The sequence below is a fragment of the Papaver somniferum genome, chromosome 4, assembly GCF_003573695.1.
Source record: "Papaver somniferum cultivar HN1 chromosome 4, ASM357369v1, whole genome shotgun sequence".
Lineage (NCBI taxonomy): Eukaryota > Viridiplantae > Streptophyta > Magnoliopsida > Ranunculales > Papaveraceae > Papaver > Papaver somniferum.
This window is the reverse complement of record NC_039361.1, coordinates 4936973-4955931: the sequence shown is the minus strand read 5'-3', so window position 1 is coordinate 4955931 and position 18959 is coordinate 4936973. Positions and strand designations below refer to the sequence as shown.

Here is an 18959-nt window from a genome sequence, read left to right as displayed (position 1 = left end):
TATATGCAGATTTGACTGAGAAGACTCCTATTCGATTTGGTTACCAAATAAGTGCATCTTCACCATGTTGAGGGATATACATGTTAAGAATTAATTGCACTATTTGAGAATCAAAAAGCTCTGTAGTAAGAGGCACATTCCACCTTGTAGGGTTATTAAGCATCAAATCCGAAACATATACTATTCTTGCCGGATCAGCAAAGTTGTGCTTTGGGGTTGGTGGTTCAGTGAGGCCATTTACCCACCTATCATACCAAACTAGAGCTTTAGTACCACATTTGATAGTACATCTATAATGTTGTTGTACTATTTTAAGCCCCTGCTCTATCCCTTTCCAAATCCAAGAAGAGTTTGTATTATCCTCCTGTAAATGTAAGAAATCACAGTATGCAGCATACTTTGGCTGTAGTATCCTAAACCATAGTTGGTCTGGTTCCGTACATAGCCTCCAAGCTAGTTTAACCATTAAATTCATGTTAAACTGCTCTAGATGTCTAAAAGAAAGACCTCCCTCCTGTGTTGTCTGAAGTGAAAGAATCCCAGGCTAAGAAGTTAATACCTTTATTAGTTTTATGCCCCCACCAGAATCTGCGCTGAATTGAGTTTAACCTTCTAATAACGTTACGAGGAATTTTAAAGTTTCCCATATAATGAGAAGGCATTGTGTTAAGAACTGACTTTACCAGAGTTGTTTTTGCAGCCTGGTTCAAGGTTTTTGAGCTCCATCCCTGCAATCGATTACCGAAAGCATCCGACAGACCCTGAAAGGAAGTATTTTTTGATTTACCGAGAAGAGTTGTTAAATCAAGGTACTTATCAGTAGTAGTCAATGTTCGAACACCCAACCTATTTACTATTTGTTTTTTCCTTTCATTAAATACTTTCTCAGTGATAAATGCTGCCGACTTAGAAAAATTAATCATTTGTCCTGAGAGGGAACCAAATTCCTCTAAAATGTGCAACACATTATCTATTTTTTTGTCACCCGCCTGAAAGAAAAGCAGACAATCATCAGCAAAAAGCAGATGATTGATAGGTGGAGCGTTCTTCGCCACTTGAATGCCTTTAATGAGATTCTGTTGTTGTGATTGATGTAAGGATCTAGTTAAATATTCCATTGCAGTGATAAAAAAGTAGGGAGAAAGCGGGTCTCCCTGCCGTAAACCTATGGATGGAGAATAGGATGTACAAGGACCACCATTAAGACGGATTGAAACAGTCGTGGTCGAGATACATTGTTTAATGAGAGCTCTCCAATCATCACAGAACCCCATAGACCGTAACATTGTATCCAAGAAAGACCATTCAAGCCTATCGAATGCTTTAGACATGTCTAACTTGAAGGCAATTAGACCCTTAGTGGTCTTTGAATTTTTCATTGAATGAATTATTTCATGTGCGATGACAATGTTATTGTTAATATATCTTTTAGGAACAAATGCAGCTTGAGTTGGAGATATGAGTTTTTGCATCAATGGCTGCATTCTTTTGACTAGGAATTTGGAAATGATTTTGTAACTAGTGTTACAGAGCCCAATAGGACGATAATCACTTGGAGTACAAGGATTACTGATTTTTGGAATGAGACATATAGCTGTTTGATTAAGAAGATGAGGAAAATTTTTATGCATGAAGAAATTTTGCACCAGTTTCACAATATCGTCACCTACAACTTCCCATTGGGTTTGATAAAATCCAGCAGGGAAGCCATCTGGACCTGGGAAATTCCATCTAGCCAAACTCTTAACTACAAGCTTAATCTCCTCCTCAGATGGAACAATCATAAGCGAAATATTACCTGATTCAGTGACAGTACTATGAATATGATTGAAGGAGTGATCTGGCAGTTGCGGTGAAGTAGTTGTAGCAATTGAGGAGAAATGTGATGTAATATAGCTAGATAGATCCTCTCTAGTATGAAGCCACATTCCTGTAGGGGTTCTCAGAGTTACAATATTATTCCTAGCCCTTCTCCTATTAGCCATAACATGGAAGTAAGCAGTGTTATTATCCATGTCCTTCACCCACTTATCACCCAATTTTTGTTGCCAGTATTCAGCTTCAAGTTTTTTCCAGTGTTTCAACTGTTCTACTATAGAATGTATTTGAGAACTATTTAGATCATTGTGAGGGAGTGACTGATAATAATCTAGCTGATTTTTGAGAAAAGCTACTTTCTTATCTATTTGACCAAAATGCAAACGTTTCCATCTTGCTAGACCCCTCCTAGTGAAAGTAATTTTACTGCTAAAGTCTGAATCTGCAGATGTCCAAGACTGAGCAATAGTTTGCGAACATGATGGATCTGAGAGCCAACATTTGTAAAGCTTCCATACATTAGAAGGTTTAAACATGTCTGCTTCAGTTGTTAACAGAATTGGACAATGGTCCGACCCAAGAAACGGTAGGTGATACAATTTTGATTCAGGAAATTGAATCTGCCACTTATCATTATGAAGTGCCATATCAATCCGAGCCCTTTTATATCCCTTACCATTAGATTGGTTTGTCCATGTATGTTGTTTCCTTATGAATCCTAAATCCATTAACCCCACTTCCTCTATGACATTGCATACCCAATTATCAATAGAAGTATGAGCAGATGATTGATCTACAGGTTGGAGATGGACATTTAGGTCTCCGATAAGCACCCATGGCTGGAAAACATTGTCACTAAGATCTTTCAGAAAATCCCATTGCAATTTTCTGCTATCCTCATAAGTCAAACCATACATACAGGTGAGCAGCCACTCTTCCTTATCCGGGTTTGAAGTAACAAATAAATGGATCATATTATCCTTAACACATGCTATGTCACAAGGAAATCCATCCTTCTATAGAAGAATCAAGCCTCCAGCTCTACCTACTGAACTTATAATATAAGAGTGAGGATAACAGTAAGGTTGAATAAGGTCTTGAGCTCTTTCTTCTCCTATTTTTGTTTTACAGAGAAACACAATATCTGGATTATGGTCTCTAATTATATCCCTCAGATAGTTCCTAGTATCTCTAGCCGCAAAACCTTGTACATTTCATGTTAGAACCTTCATGCTTCTACTTTGTTTAACATCAATAGAGATGCAATTATGAAACAAAGTAATGTGCTGGATATGTAAATAACTATGGAGCTGTAACTAAATATATAACAGAAATTCGTATGGGATTGTACCTGGTCACCAGATCCAGATGCGTTGCTGCCAAAAGCCCTCGAATAGTTTTGCTCCCCCTAGTAGTATGGATAATTGCTGGATCTGAGTTATCATAATTATAATTATCCATTGAAAGATCAAATTCCCTCATCTTAAGATATGCTCTCAGTAGATTTGAATCTATTTTATTCCCTTCTGTAAGATCTTCCCGAGGTAAAATCGGTTGCCTGAGAGCCCTGAATCTATCAGAAAGTGATGTTGAACCTATTTGTTGTTGAACCTGTTGATTCTTCATGAAGGGATTTAGCATGATGAGAGTAACAGAGACCAACCCCAGAAGGTACAAGATTATGGAAGACATTAAAAGATAATTTTGTCTGTTGATGAAACAAGTAATGAATTTTTTACACCAGGTCGAAGCCCTGTAATCTTGTCGAGAGAGAAAGTGGAGAATAACCAAAGCTATAGGTGGAAATAATTAATCTTAATAATTTAATAATGGAAACAAAGATAAGTTGGCTTTTTGAGAAAAGATATGGAGTGTAAAGGTGGAAGCTGGATCCTCTCGTGCAAGGGAAATCAGAAAGTGGGGAATTGAAGTAACCAAGATGAAATCGAAGATAGGGACAGAGGCAAAACTTCTCACTTGTCACAACGAACGCATCTAGCAAGGTAGACCAGATAGATCTAAAGGAAGAGAAGAAAAACAACCGTATTAACCATTAGATGATAAAAAATTAGTATCATTAGAACGAGAAAGAAGAGATTAAAACATGCAGGATTAAACAATTAAGAATTTAATTAGAAGGGTGTCATAAAGGGTGAGGATGACTAAGTTGGGCTTTAATAAATATGTTTCTTTATTAGCTTTTTTGTGTGCGTATTTTTTTGTATTTGGTTCCATATCAGAAAAATTATAAATCTAGTCGAACTTGAGGTTTGGTTAGGAGAAAATAAATAAAAAGTAGCCGAACTACATTAATAGGAGAGTTTGAATAGGGAAATAAGTGCGAGCTAACCGAACTCAACATATGGATTTATAGAGTGGAGTTTAGGAAAGGAGATAAATTTTGCAAACTAAATGTGCTCAACATATGAGTTTACAAATATAAGTCTGATCGGTTACGCCCAGAAAATTTCGTTTTAGCCGAAATGTTCTTCGTGATCTTGGTTTCAAAAAGTTCGGTTACCATACTAGGGTTTTTTTAAACTTCTACTAACCGAACTTGGTACTGTAACCTCTATTTACATCCTTCTGATGATTATTACTCAACTTTTTCGATCAAAAACGAATCAAAAGTAATGGGTTTGTGCGAAAAATACTTGTGAATTTTCATATTGGTATAATCAGGGCATTGCGAAGCCAAACCTAATAATAGAAAAAATAAAAATTAATTTTAATTTTTTTTAATTATTAGCTTGCCCCCTTGCGACATAATCAGCCCCCTATCCGCTTAGGCTTCCTTGGATGGTTCCTCATGAGGTTCGCTGGTTGGCTAGCACGACAACCTGTTCAGCTAATGTAGTAGTACGCTAATGAAGCTTAGCTTGTTAGGCCTCAAACTACTTTCTTGTAATATATTATACTCTTTATCCAATAATTAAAAAGAATTCTTAAAAAAATTATTTAAAAAATTATTATTTACAAATAACAATATAAAATAGAATAAATTACGATTTATGATAAAAAAATTTCAAAAAACTGGAAGAAATCCTAGTAACAAGCTGGGCTCCAACCCAGCTTGTTGTTAATTTAAAATAAAATAAAATGAATAATAACTAAATATAATAATACAAGGACATTTTGGCCATTAGCTAAAATATGCGGATTTGGATCTTCTTGCGAACAACGGTACTTTCCTGAGATCGACAGATGTTCTTGTGCTGAATTGGGATAATGGTCGGGACGTTTGCTTCGATGTAACGATTGTGTCTCCCTTTGCTGGGAGTAATGGTCGTAATTTGGAGGGGGCAGGCTATCAAGGATGCTGTCAGTCACAAAAATACCAAGTATTTGGAAAAATGCACTGCGCAAGGATATGGGTTTGGTGCTTTGACTTTCACTACTCTGGGTGAACTTGGTGACGGAACAACAGACTTCATCCAACGGCTTCGCAACTATATAGCTAGTCATGATGCTAACTGAAAAAGTGGGGGTACAACAACCACACCTAATATTTCGCTTAGCAATCTGTATGGACAAATTCCAATATACTTTCTAGAGAATCAATTAGACAGTCAGACTCAATCTAGATAAAAAGTTTATCAAAGAGTTTATATCTCAATCTCTCGATTTTATATATACTCAAGCAAATAGAAATTTGCGAGTCTTTATCAAATACTAGAGAGATAACTTGGATGGTACCAAAGACCAATATCCAAGTATCAATCAATTTAAATCAACAACCAAAAGGTCGGATATTCTAATTGATTGAACAACACACAACCTGTGATATTTCAATTATATAACAAAATATAATGCGGAAAATAAATAACACAGACACCAGAATTTTGTTAACGAGGAAACCGCAAATGCATAAAAACCCCGGGACCTAGTCTAGATTGAACATACACTGTATTAATCCGCTACAGACACTAGCCTACTCCAAACTAACTTCGGCCTGGACTGTAGTTGAAACTAGGGGTGTAAATTCGGGCAGGTCGGGCCGCCCGACCCAAAAACTAAGACAGGCCGGGCAGGCCAGGCTTAATATTTGTGAGCCCGTAAACAAATTTAGGCCGGACAGGCCGGGCACAAGTAGATAATTTGCTACCCAAAGACCGCCCAAAGCCCGCTTTTTATACGGGCAGGCCACATCGGGCCGGACAGGCCACTATTTTGATTTTTTTTTTTTTAAGTTTAAATTTTCAAATGAACGGTATTAAATACAATATCCTTTCTTTCCAACATCGCATATCATAAGTGATAGTATTATTTTATATTTAAATTACACTGACAAATATTTAATTTTACCCTATAATAAATAATTAATTAGAGTACAATAAACTTTCTAGTAAGAAAATATATTACCATTAATGTTTTGAAAAGGTTAATTATAAGTAAAAAAGCAATTATATATTTTATTTTTCTTGACATAAAATTGACAATTATAAAATTGTAACTTTTAAGTCTTTTAAGAGGATATTAAATGATTAATGACACATAGAAGGCTTTCAGGCCGGGCATCATAATTAATCGCAAAGCCCGAGGCCAGGTGGTCCATGACGGGCCATAACAGGCTTTGGGCTACTTCGGGTACATGCGGGCTCGGGCGGATACAGGCAGGCCGAGTATTTTCGGGTATTATTTACACCCGTAGTTGAAACCCAATCAATCTCACACTGACCCAAGGTACAGTTATGCTCCTACGCCTCTGATCCCAGCAGGATGCTACGTACTTAATTCTCTTAGCTGATCTCACCCACAACTAAGAGTTGTTACGACCCAAAGTCGAAGACTTTAATAAACAAATATGTATCACCCAGAAAAATCTACGGTGATAGATAAATTCTTCTCCCACGAATATACCTATGAGTTTTGTTCCATCTTTTGATGAATCAAGGTGAACAGGAACCAATTGATAAACCGGACTTATATTCCCGAAGAAAAACCTAGTATTATCAATCACCTCACAATAATCCTAATCGACGCAGCGAAAAAAGATATTGTGGAATCACAAACGATGAGACGAAGTGCTTGTGATTACTTTTCTATCTTTCCTATCGCAGATATAAATCTCGAGCCAATTATTATAATCGTACTCGTAACGATAGAAGATGCAAGATCAGATCACATAACTACAAGAAAATTAGTATCGGTATGACTTCACAATCCCAATGAAGTCTTTAAGTCGTTAACCTGGTTTTAGAAGAAGAAACCAAAGGTTAAAGGAGAATCGACTCTATCTATGCAATTAGTATCACACGTAAGGTGTGGGGATTAGGGTTTGCTATCAATGTTAGCTTGGTAACAAAGTATTCAATATTCACCGTTAGATGAAAACCTGATTAGATTCAAGCTAATATCTCTCAACCGTTGGATCGAAAACTTAGCTTTGTACACACAAATGAAATGTCCAATTTTGGGTTTACGAATCGTTCCCACACATTAACATTTGTTGGTTCAACAACAGTTAACCAAATGGTTAGCCAGATAATCACTTTCATATCAACCATATTCTTCTTCACCATAACTAGTTCAAATGACTCAAATGAACTAGTTAGAGAGTTGTTCAATTGCTTAGATCTTATGTAACTACACAATACACAATCGAAGCAAAAACAGTTTGATTCACTCGAATCGGTTCATGAACTTTATAGCCACGGTTTTCAAAAGCATTCCTTAGTTTAAATAAACATGAGTTCATGAACAACCGATTATAGATATAACCAGCTCAAGTTCGCGGACTGGGTTCATGTACTTAAGCTCACAGAAGGAGTTCACAAACTCCAGCAGAGATTCTCAGGTCGAGAACTTCCGCCAGTTCGCGGACTTGGCTCACGCCACATTTCGTTTCTCTTGATCAACAAAGTTCGCAAACTTTGGTTCAAGTAAGGACTTATACATATATGTGTTTCCACAACAATGCTTATATCCTACCAATGGTTATATAATCTAAAATCTCATTTCAATCATTGAAACATTCTCAGAGGACGTTATATAGCCGTTATTCATAGACCATTTTTCGTCAGAGCAATTTTCAAAGTGATTGAAACATAACATGACGTTCGTCAGTAGGTAAAGATGAATTTGGCTAAAGCGAAAGCTTACCAACACATATTTCGAGAAATAGATAGGCGAGTTAAACTCGGCTCGAAATAGCAAATGTGTATAATGAAAGTCTATACATCAACACGACTTGTGTCTCAAGAGTAGGAGATAGAGTAGATAGACTTTTGAGTGACAGATAAGTTCAAGTCTCCACATACCTTTTAGTCGATGAAGATACACCAGTTCCTTGAGTAGTCCTTCGTCTTTTCCGTGGAGTCTTGAGCTCAAGTACACTTTCTATCCTAGTCTGAGACCTTTAGCTATTTAGGCTAGACATCAAGATTTATAGTTTTGATCAATAACATTGACAAACATGCTTGAGATAGCAACGCATGCGAGTTCGACCGAACAATGCTCTAAAACTAACGTGTGTGTAGGTGATTTCTTTTTTCATAGGTTAAGTGTGGTAGTTCAAAAAGGAGTTGGAGCCCAGCTTGTTGCTAGGCTTCCGACTAATTTCTTGTCTGATGAGAATTCTTTCGAATTTGATTGATTTTTTTTTTCCTGATAGAAATTGAAATAATGGTTCTGTCCAAAATGGAATGGTCCACGAGAAATCGTTCCAGAAGAATGACGATCTGATTGTAGACGAAGTTTTATGTATGGGGTAGGTTTAATAATAAAAGATTCCCCACCAAGCCAAACTATATGTAAAATATTAATTCACATTTACTTACAGTGAAGTTTATTTATAAAATAAAAAGTTTATATACTTGTGTAATCAATGTTTTTGTTTTTTTTTTTTGAAAAAAAGGAAAAGGTGTCGAACATTGCACACATTACACTCGTAATTTTCGTATCACAATTGGATGTGGTACTGACCAATTTAAACCGCTTCAGGAAAATAAAAAAAATAAAAAAATAATAATATTAATAAAATACCAGGTCTGCTTCCTCTCGGATTCAGAAGAGTTCTTCTGATGTCGCGTCTCAGGTCTTGTTGTGTGGTCCATCGTCTTCTTCCTCCTCTGGTTATTTGGAAGCTGGTAACGAAGAGTACTGCCATTGTCCCTTTAAGGGTTTCGATGGTTGTTGCGATGGGATTAACGGTAGAGGGTACGTTAAAGAATCTTTTCTCCGGCATTTGCAGGACAAACATCTTTTCAACGAAGACAACATGGTTGTTTGCATAGACTTAATCTCTACGGATTCAAGGGTATACGAGGCTTGGGAGAGAGTTTTTCGTCATCTTCGAATGTGGCTCTGCTGAAAATGCATGCATTTGCATGCCCGGGGTTCCCTGCAAAGGTAAGGGAGGGGTTGTTTATGGGTATGTTATTGTCGGGCCTGCAAATGGAGCAGCTGCTGATTTTATTCATGGTTTGCTTAAACCAGTTGATGTTACTGTTGTGTCTGCTGCAGTTACTGATATCTCTGCAGTTGTGAGAATATCGCAGGTGAGACTGAACTTTCTTTGCAATTGTTTAACTTGGCTTTTCAGAGACAGTTCTCAACCGTTTCCTGCATCCCTCACCAATGTAGGCTCGCCTTCTCGAGAACTCTTAAAGTTTGCCTCGACAAAGACTTTTCCAGTCCAGCTGATATTTCAGCTTGGAAAAGGCTTATTCTTCTCCCCATATGCACATTACATGTTTACATACCTAAGAGTTCTGCAGAGGAGAAATCAGGCACGAGGAGGAAGCTACAAATCATGACCATTAACCAAGCTCTTTTGGAATGGAAGGATAGTAATGGTTGTTCAGTTATGATCCGTAGAATGCTTCAATAGACTATCATATTGCCGCGCAAACAACCATTCAAGAAGAAGCAAGACGCTGCCAACTTGACTGCGTGTAGAAAGAAGATGAGATGTGGACATTTTTCAGCTGTGATCCGGGTGTTGTCTTCCAATGGTGTTGTTCCTCGCAATGAATCCACCTCCGCAGAACTGCAAATGAAACATCCAGCCATCTCCACCCCCTTTTATTCCGCCAGACACTGTTTGTGTTCACTTAATAGTGATTGATTCCAAGGTTGTTCTTGGTGCCATCAAGAGTTTCCCTAAGGGAACTTCTTGCGGTCGAGACGGTTTGGGTGCACAACATTTAATGGATGCATTGAGTGGTTCGGCATCAGCGGTAGTGGACGAGTTGGTGTCTTCGATTACAGGGGTTGTCAACTTATGGCTGGAAGGAAAATGTCCCAATGGTTTAGGTGAGTTCATAGCTAGTGCATCCCTAAAACCATTATTGAAGAGGGTGGTGGTCTTAGGCTCATAGTTGTTGGTACCATTTGGTGCAGGTTGGTCTCTAAGATAGCTGCCTTTTCCGTCGGCAAGGCCATGACTTCTTACTTGGGAGATCACCAATTTGGTGTTGGTGTGCCAGTTGGAGGTGAGAGTATTTTACACGCTGTAAATAGCTTGATGGAGTTGAAAGGTCAGTCCGCCAATATGTCAATGCTGCTTGTTGACTTTTCTGACGCTTTTAATTTGGTATGCCGGTCTCATCTTATTAAGAAAGTTCGACTTCATTGTCCAGGTATTTCACGTTGGGTGGAATTTTTTCTATAGTAAACCTGCTAGACTTTAATATGATCAATACATTATTTTCCTTGACACTTCATCCACTTGTGAAAAGCAATGCCTCTCGGTGCAAACTTGATTTGCATGCTTGGTACCTTGATGACGGGACAATTATTGGTGACGCTCTCGAGGTGGCAAAAACGGAGGACTTTTGGCCTACCGCTGATCCTAGAAGCTGTGATGAAGATGTTTTTCCTAGAGATATTGGCAGACCAATTAATGGTGTTAAACTTTTGGGGGACCAATGAGTCTGGATTTAAATTTTAAACTCAAAGACCCTCAGAGTGAGATGTTATTATTTCGCAACTGAATCGGTGTGTCCAGATTGTATTTTGCTATGCGTACCAACAACCCCGCAACTTTGCAACAAGCCACTGAATTGTTTGATGATCATTCATTTCAGTACTTGAAACTTATGGTCACAGGTGATGGGGAAGATTTTGGGCCTTTGCAACAGCGAATCGCTACACTCTCCATCAAGGAGGGTGGCTTCGACTTTTATACTATGGCAGACACCCGTAACTACTGTTACCTTGCCTCCCAGAATCGGACGGCTTCGATACAAAAGGTGATTCTTGGTATCTTATTCTCATCAGACAAAGGATCTGCACATCAGTCGGCTCTTCAGAACTTCATCCAGGTTTGTGGACTACCTTCTAATTATTGCGTTGATGATACTGCCCCCTTCTATGTACTCCCTGACAGTCACTTATTTTGACACAATTAAGAAGCAAATCCCCATCCAATTCTCAATGTCTGCAAGAGATTCCATTATGTGGCAGACTGGCAGTGCAATCGTGTTAAGCATGCTCAAGATTATCTTTTGGCTGCACCCATTAGTGGTCTGAATCAATGCCTTGGACCAAGACGGTTTAGAGTCGTGGTTTGCTACCGCCTTGGTATCCCCTTGTTTGTCGAAGGTGGCCTATGATCAAGCTGGAATAGACATATAGATATTTTTGGTGATCACGCTCTTCATTGTGCCAAAGATATTGTGCTCAAGTTTCGTCATGACCTGGTACGTGCCTGCACGTAAAGAAGTTTCCCTTGGGTTTTTCTTTGATGATAATAAAACTTGCGCCTTGCTGATATTCTTGTTCATAATTGGGAGAACGACCAAGATATTTGTATGGATATTACAGGTGTCTCGCCCTTCACAGGTGAAGGTATTCGTTCTTTATCCCGGGCCAAGCTATTACGAATGATATATTGCACAAATGTAACAAACACTTGGATCAATCTATTTCGCATGGTTATGGTTTGGGTGTCCGGGGGAACTTGGTGATGATACTTTGCGTTTTTTTAAGAGATTGAAGAATTGTATAAATAGTGTTGACGCCATAGTAGCATAAATATTATAAATTCAAGATATTAGCAACTGATTATATCAAGTATTTTGGATAAAATAAGAGCTGAAAATTTAAGTTGGTAGCATTTTTGCACGATTGCTAAAGACTGATACGACTTCTGGTAGGGGCGGATACCAATGTAGGATCCAACGGCTGAGATTACTTTGTCTTATATGGATTAATACCCGTCCCTAACAGAAATGATATCGGCCTTTAACAATCATGCATTTTTGGGGTTGTTTCCAAAATGATTACTAATAGTATTATCTAAATTTCCTTACTTTAGCATACATTCTTTTGAGCAGCATCACTATAGGTTCCGAATCACTTTGAAATATGATATCATGGCCACCCTTTATGTTACTCATTGGAATCAATTAGAGATGTTTCGGCTTTATTCATATTTAGATTCTATCTTGTTAGATCGTTTCCAATCAAGATTGTGAAATTGTGAATCGTGACACGAATCAATTTCATATTTCAAGGATCATATGCATACGGAATTATGAATCTGTGACTTTTTTATTACCTATTGTAAACTCAAAGTAAGAGTGGGAACTGGAATTTATTTAAACTTAACAAAAGTTGATTATTAGCAAAACAAACTGGCGTGGTACAATTGTTTAACTGTTAACTACATGATCAGGGGAGATGTGATTCGAATTTGTAGCTCGTTTTTCTGTTCTAATTGACTAGTCAAAATTAAACACCAATCAAAAAACGTATTTTCAGGAAAATATTTTCAATTTATATTTTAGGCTCGGGTCGATTTTCTGAATAATGATTTGAATCGTACGAATTGAATAGTGAAGGGTAAGATTCTAAAAACTATGTTTCGGTTATCACTTATTTGTAATTATTCCAAGTTCTTATTAAACACGGAAAAGTGATTTTGTTGTAAAAGGGGTATTCGGATAGCACATAAAAGAAGTAGCTCTTCATCTTAATTAAGCTAAAATGACAAAAATTAGTTAACAATTTTTAGCAGGAGCTGGAGCATTTCTAGCAGGCACATAGGATTTTGTAATTCGACCAGTATCAGTAAATGCATCAGGTATTTGGTTTGCAATATTCTGCATATCTATAATCTTTTGCACCTCAATTTCAGATTGATTAGTGCAAGGGTCAAGATGAGACAGACTTGGTGTGTACCAAGATATTTCACGCCGTTCTTTTGACGGCTTATCATCTCCCCCTAACGGCGGGAAAAGTGTCTCATCAAAATGACAATCTGCAAATCTAGCTGTAAAGCCATCACCTGTCAAAGGCTCTAAATACCTAATAATAGACGGTGAATCAAAACCAACATAAATACCAAGGCGACGTTGTTGACCGAATTTAGTGCGTTGTGGTGGTGCAATAGGCACATAAACAGCACAACTAAAGACACGTAAGTGTGAAATATCTGGTTGCTTCCCCAAGACAAGTTGTAGAGGGGAGTATTGATGGCTAGCAGTTGGTCGAAGTCGTACTAAAGCCGTTGCGTGAAAAATAGCATGTCCCCATGCAGAAACTGGTAATTTAGTCCTCATAAGCATGGGTCGAGCAACCAACTGAAGATGCTTTATAAAAGACTCAGTTAATCCATTCTGAGTGTGGACATGTTCTACAGGATGCTCGACATCAATACCAACTGAAAGGAAATAAGCATCAAAATCCTTAGATGTAAATTCACTAGCGCCATCAAGCCGAATGAACTTAATAGGAAAGTCCGGAAAATGGGCTCGCAACCGAATAATTTGGGAAACCAGTCTGGAAAATGCAACATTACATGTTGATAATAAGCAGACATGAGACCATCTAGCAGATGCGTCTATCAATACCATAAAGTATTGAAATGGTCCACAGTGTGGGTGGATAGGCCCACAAATGTCACCATGTATCCTATTTAGGAATGTCGGTGACTCAATAATAACTTTGGTTAAGGATGGTTTTATAACCAGTTTTCCTAGGGAACAAGCAACACAATTCATATCCTTACTTAACAAAAGCTTCTGGTTTCGTAACGGATGTCCATGAGCATTTTGTATTATTTTACTCATCATGGTAGAACCTGGGTGTCCAAGCCGGTCATGCCAAAGCTTGAATAATTCAGGGTCATTAAACTTCTGGTTAATGACAATATGAGATTCGATTGTTCGAATTTTCGTAAGATATAACCCAGAAGAGATGGCCTTAAGCCTCTCCACAACGTGCTTCTGGCACAAGGCAGATGAAGTAATATACAGGTACTCCATATTATGTTCATCCGCTGTTTCAAGATGGTAACCATTACGTCGAATATCTTTAAAACTCAACAGATTCCTTTGGGATATGGTAGAATATAAAGCGTCTTCAATAATTAATTTTGTACCACCTGGTAGAATGATACACGCTCTTCCGGAGCCGTCTATCATATTACTCGAACCCGAAATGGTATTCACATTACCCTTAAACCTCTTCAAGGTTATAAAATATTTATGGGTTCGAAAAATTGTGTTTGTTGTTCCATTGTCAACCAAACAAACATCCCCATCGTCTATTTTGGATAGATTACTTCTGGAATCCATATCCTTCAACACAAATAGACGAGAGAAAATTAAACAACAATACTACCAAAATGTCCACTTATATTACACCAAAAAAATGTGATATACATCACCAAAAAGAACACACCCAAAATTACAACAAGAGAAAAGAAAAACAAAACATACAGAAAACACAAGGAAATATACTACAGGGCATAAGGAAGAAACAATTCTACAACGCATCAAAAGAAAACTGACTAGGCTCGCCAATTTCAAGGTCGACGAGATAATCAGATACATCCAAGTGGGTATCACTGGTATTGGGGGCACTGACTTCAATTAAATTTGTCTCTATGTCTTCGGCAGGTCACTTCAGGGACGCCTGATAGAGCCTAACAAAATGTTCCGGCGTACGACAGGTACGCTGCCAGTGATCAGTTAAGCCACACCGATAGCAAACAGTTTTCTGAGGAGGTTGACTAGAATAACCCTTTCCCTTTTCTTGCTTCGGTTCCTTTGGTTCCGCAATTTTTAGCGGCCGTTGGTACGGCTGGTAACGGGCACCCTTTCCTCGTTCATTTTTGTGGCCCCACGTTAGTTTCCTTTACCATTTCCACGTTTTCCTTTGTTACCATGATTATTTCCTCATCTAAAATGCGTAGCTGCTTGTGCTCCAGGCACCGCTGCGGAACCAACAGGACGAGCTTTATGGTTTATTAACAAAAGCTCATTATTCTGCTCTGAAATCAACAAACAGGAAATTAGCTCGGAATATTCTGTAAATTTACGCTCTCGATATTACTGTTGCAGGAGCACATTCGAGACATGAAAAATTGTAAATGTTTTCTCTAACATTTCAGTGACATTTTCCCAGCACAATTTTAATGTCGAAGTAATTTTAAACAGAGTAGAATTATAAGCTGCCACTGATCGAAAATATTGCAGCCGCAAGTTCAACCAATCATTCCGAGCTTTTGGAAGTATGACCAACTTCAGGTGGTCAAACCGTTTTTCAGACAGTTCCATAAAGTAAATGGATCTTTAACCGTCAAATATTCCCTTTTCAAATCATCGTGGAGATGATGGCGAAGGAAAATTAGAGCCGTAGTGCGGTCCTGGTTGGACGCGTTGTTTCCTTCCATAATGGTATGTCCGAGGCCTTTAGCTTCCAAATGAACCTCGGTATCAAGTGCCCAAGGAATATAATTATTTCCTGAGATATCGAGACCTGCGAATTCGAGTTTAGTTAGATTTTCCATTTAAGGAAAGTAGTAAAAGAAACAACGGCTACCTATACTCCCTTTAGTTTTAGTTGTTGAACGACAACAACTTGACGTTTTAGTTGATAACGTCTTATGAAGTGATATTACTAACCAAACTCACTATTATATATTAACTCACGACACTGATATAGTAAGGCTATGGTACGAATAGTGTATACACTACCAATTAATTAACACAAGCTACTGAACTAACTACTAACTTTGAAAGTGAAGGTTGAAAGCAAAGGAAACATTTCATTTCTGAAGTTTTGTTTCTTCTTACATGTAGGATCAGAATCTCGCAATGACAATATTTCAGCGAAATTATCAGTGACACAATACAACAGTGTCGCAGAACAATTTCAGAAATGATAAAATAAATGACGTCATCTAAGATCACGAGAAAGATATGATAATCCTGCGAAATTAGAGAGTTTGCGAAATTAATGTCTGTAAGGTTGCGAGAATGTCGCAAACCATACCCGAAAATAAGGGACAAATTAGCTGTCATCCACTATGTATTTCCTTATAAATAGTCGTTCGAGTGGTAAAAAGAGGGAGGGATCTTTTTTGAGTAAGAAACAAGTAAATAGGAGAGAGAAAGTTTAGAGAAGAGATCATTCTTGAGTTCTTTATCTTTTCTTGTAAGAACATCCAAAAATTAATCAATAAAATTAAGAATACAAACCTAAAATGAGTTGATTAATAATGAAATCATATGAAGAGTGTAGTGTAGGATTTCCTGCAACTACATAATGGCGCTAGAAACAGAGAGGAGTTGAAGATTATTCTAGAAAAAGCTAAAGAATGATATTGAGATTTGTGAAAATTTAAGGTGATTGATTAAGAATTTTTCATAATTTCTTGCAATACTGTTAACATTGAAGAAATGGTTAGCAGAAGAAATACATCCTAACAACCGACTACTATTAGAAGAAGCAAAAGAATTGCTGGAAGAGAAAGAAGTGAAATGGGAGAGAGAATCTACTAGAATGAGAAATAATAGAGAAAATCAAATTCAACCGCCAATTCAACAAACACTAATTCAAGAGAGGAATACAGATTATGACAGGGTGAGCATACACACTTGGCGATCAAATTCAGCAGAAGAAATAGAAGAAGAGCAACAAAACAGAAATTATAGAAAGGAAGAGAGAATTCAAGAAGCAGATGAAGGAATAATTCATGGAGGTGAAGAAACTGGAGCGTTAGAAACATTGAGACGAAGAATACATGAAGAAAGAAGAGCTGAGGCAGAAGAACGTGCAAATTTAACAAGGAAAATCATGAATTAAGGATGGAGAATATAAGACTACAGAATAGAAGATCGAGAAGTATTACAAAATCATATTCAAGATCGACTAGAAGAGAAATGAGGAGAAATTCACCCACAATCAATGCTGGAAATAATATTCAAGAAGAAATATCAAATCCTAATGAAGAATATCGCGAAAATAGAGAAGAACTGATGATCGTTACGTTCCACAAAATGAAACTTTTGATGATGGGCAGATTGGAAGAAATCAAGAGAACGGACAAAATCAGGGACAAAATAACCAAGATGGCGAAGGAAATCAAGAGGAAGGAAGAAGAATTTTACATGTGAGATAAACTCAAAGAAATCAACAGACAATTGAAGAAGAAATTGAAAGACATTATGCTAAACAAGCACGTTTAATCTGCGAATGTGAAAGATTGAGAGCGGAAATGGAAGAACAAGAGCTTCAGGAGACAAATCGCTAGAATAATCATGACAATCGAGAAAGAAGGCGTACACAAAACCGGAATAATGATAATCTCAATGAGGAGTATGATAGAGTAAACAGAATGGCTGAAAGACAGCGAATTGAATTGACAAGAAAGGAACAAAATAATGGAGGGGAAAATGAAAGGCATCATCATTTGCGAACTCAAGATAGAGATGAGGAAGAGAATCGCAGAAGAAGATGAGATGAGGATAATGAAGAAGAGATGCTAAATTTCGCGAGAGAAGATAAACGTGAACGCAGAAGAAGAGAAGCAAAATTAAAGAGACCAATGGATCAAGATTCAGGTGTAAATAAACAAATCTTGAAAGAATTAGAAGAAATGAGAGGAATGCTAAATAACAGAGGAGAAGTAGGTAGAAGAAAATTGGATGAAGCAATAGAAGAAGCTGCGAAAACTCCATTTATAAGGGAAGTATAATAAGGAGGAATACCACCGAAATGCAATTTGACCGCATTAACCAGCATTTTTGATGGAACAACTTGCGCAATTCAGCACATTAAAGCCTATGTGAGGTGCATGTTACAATGGGAAAATCATGATGCGGTATTGTGAAAATATTTCGCATCCAGCTTAATAGGAGAAGCGTTAAAATGCTTTGAAGGTTTACCAAAGAATACAATAACCTCCTTCAATCATTTGCAGACTACATTCTTGGGAGCATACATAAGTAATAATTCCTCACGACCTGGTATAGAAGATGTGTTTCGATTAAAACAAAGGATTGGAGAAATTTTAAAACACTTGACTAAAAGATTGAGAATTATGTGTAGCGAAATGGCTGGCAGTGTAGATGAGAGATATCTCATATTATCATTTATCAATGCTAGGTATGCAACAAACCTATTGTATGTCCAAATTTTCAGAGTCAAAAATATGATTACAATGACTGAATTGCGAGAACTTCAAGAAGAATACATTGATTTAGAGGAAAGGCAAAATGAAATGGAATCATATCCAGTTCCGAACACCAGCTCACAAACAGCGAATGCAAGCTTATTACCCAAGCTAATAAACACAGTGGCGAATACTTCGCAAGTACAACAAGAGAAGGTGACAAGTAACAATCAGCAGAAATTGGTAGCTATGGGAAGCCGAGATCAAGAAGAGTATGAGAGAGAGAGAAATTTCTACAATCGTGGAGGAAATAACAAGATTTGAAGGCTCGATCAACCGCAAGAAACTTATGGAGGTCAAAGACAAAACTATAATAAAGGACAAGGAAGTCACAAGGTAATATGGGAAGAAATCAAGATTCCACCTCTAAATTCAAGTGTGGAGAAGATATGGGAAGCTATAATCTTGATGGAAAATATACCAATACAGTGGAACGTGGGAACGGAACCGCCTCCAAACCACAGGAGTCATGAATTTTGTTCTTATCATCATTTTCATGGACATACCACAAATGATTGCAGAAATGTAAAAAGAATTATTTTGAGAATGATAGATTAAGGAAAACTAAACGACTTTCTGGTAGGGCATCCGCAATCTCAACCATTACCACCACCACCAGAACATCACAAAGTGAATACGATGAAAAAGAAAGAAGCATTCTTCATAGAAGTTGGTGCAAAAGCAAAAAATATATTATGTCACTCTATCGTACATTCATATAATACAATTGAAG

At 37.5% G+C, this 18959-nt stretch overlaps 1 protein-coding gene across 1 annotated transcript; it reads right to left on the bottom strand.

Annotated features, from left to right (window-relative positions):
* Positions 1-40: 40 nt before the first annotated feature.
* On the bottom strand, positions 41-475 carry LOC113271853. The gene has a single exon (XM_026521775.1). It carries the CDS (start codon positions 473-475, stop codon positions 41-43), a length of 435 nt encoding a protein of 144 aa, XP_026377560.1.
* Between the last annotated feature and the right edge of the window lie 18484 nt (positions 476-18959).

Bases quoted from the DNA above. Each gene is read 5' to 3' on its own strand.
- LOC113271853 (XM_026521775.1), bottom strand. From the start codon at position 475: ATGAATTTAATGGTTAAACTAGCTTGGAGGCTATGTACGGAACCAGAC.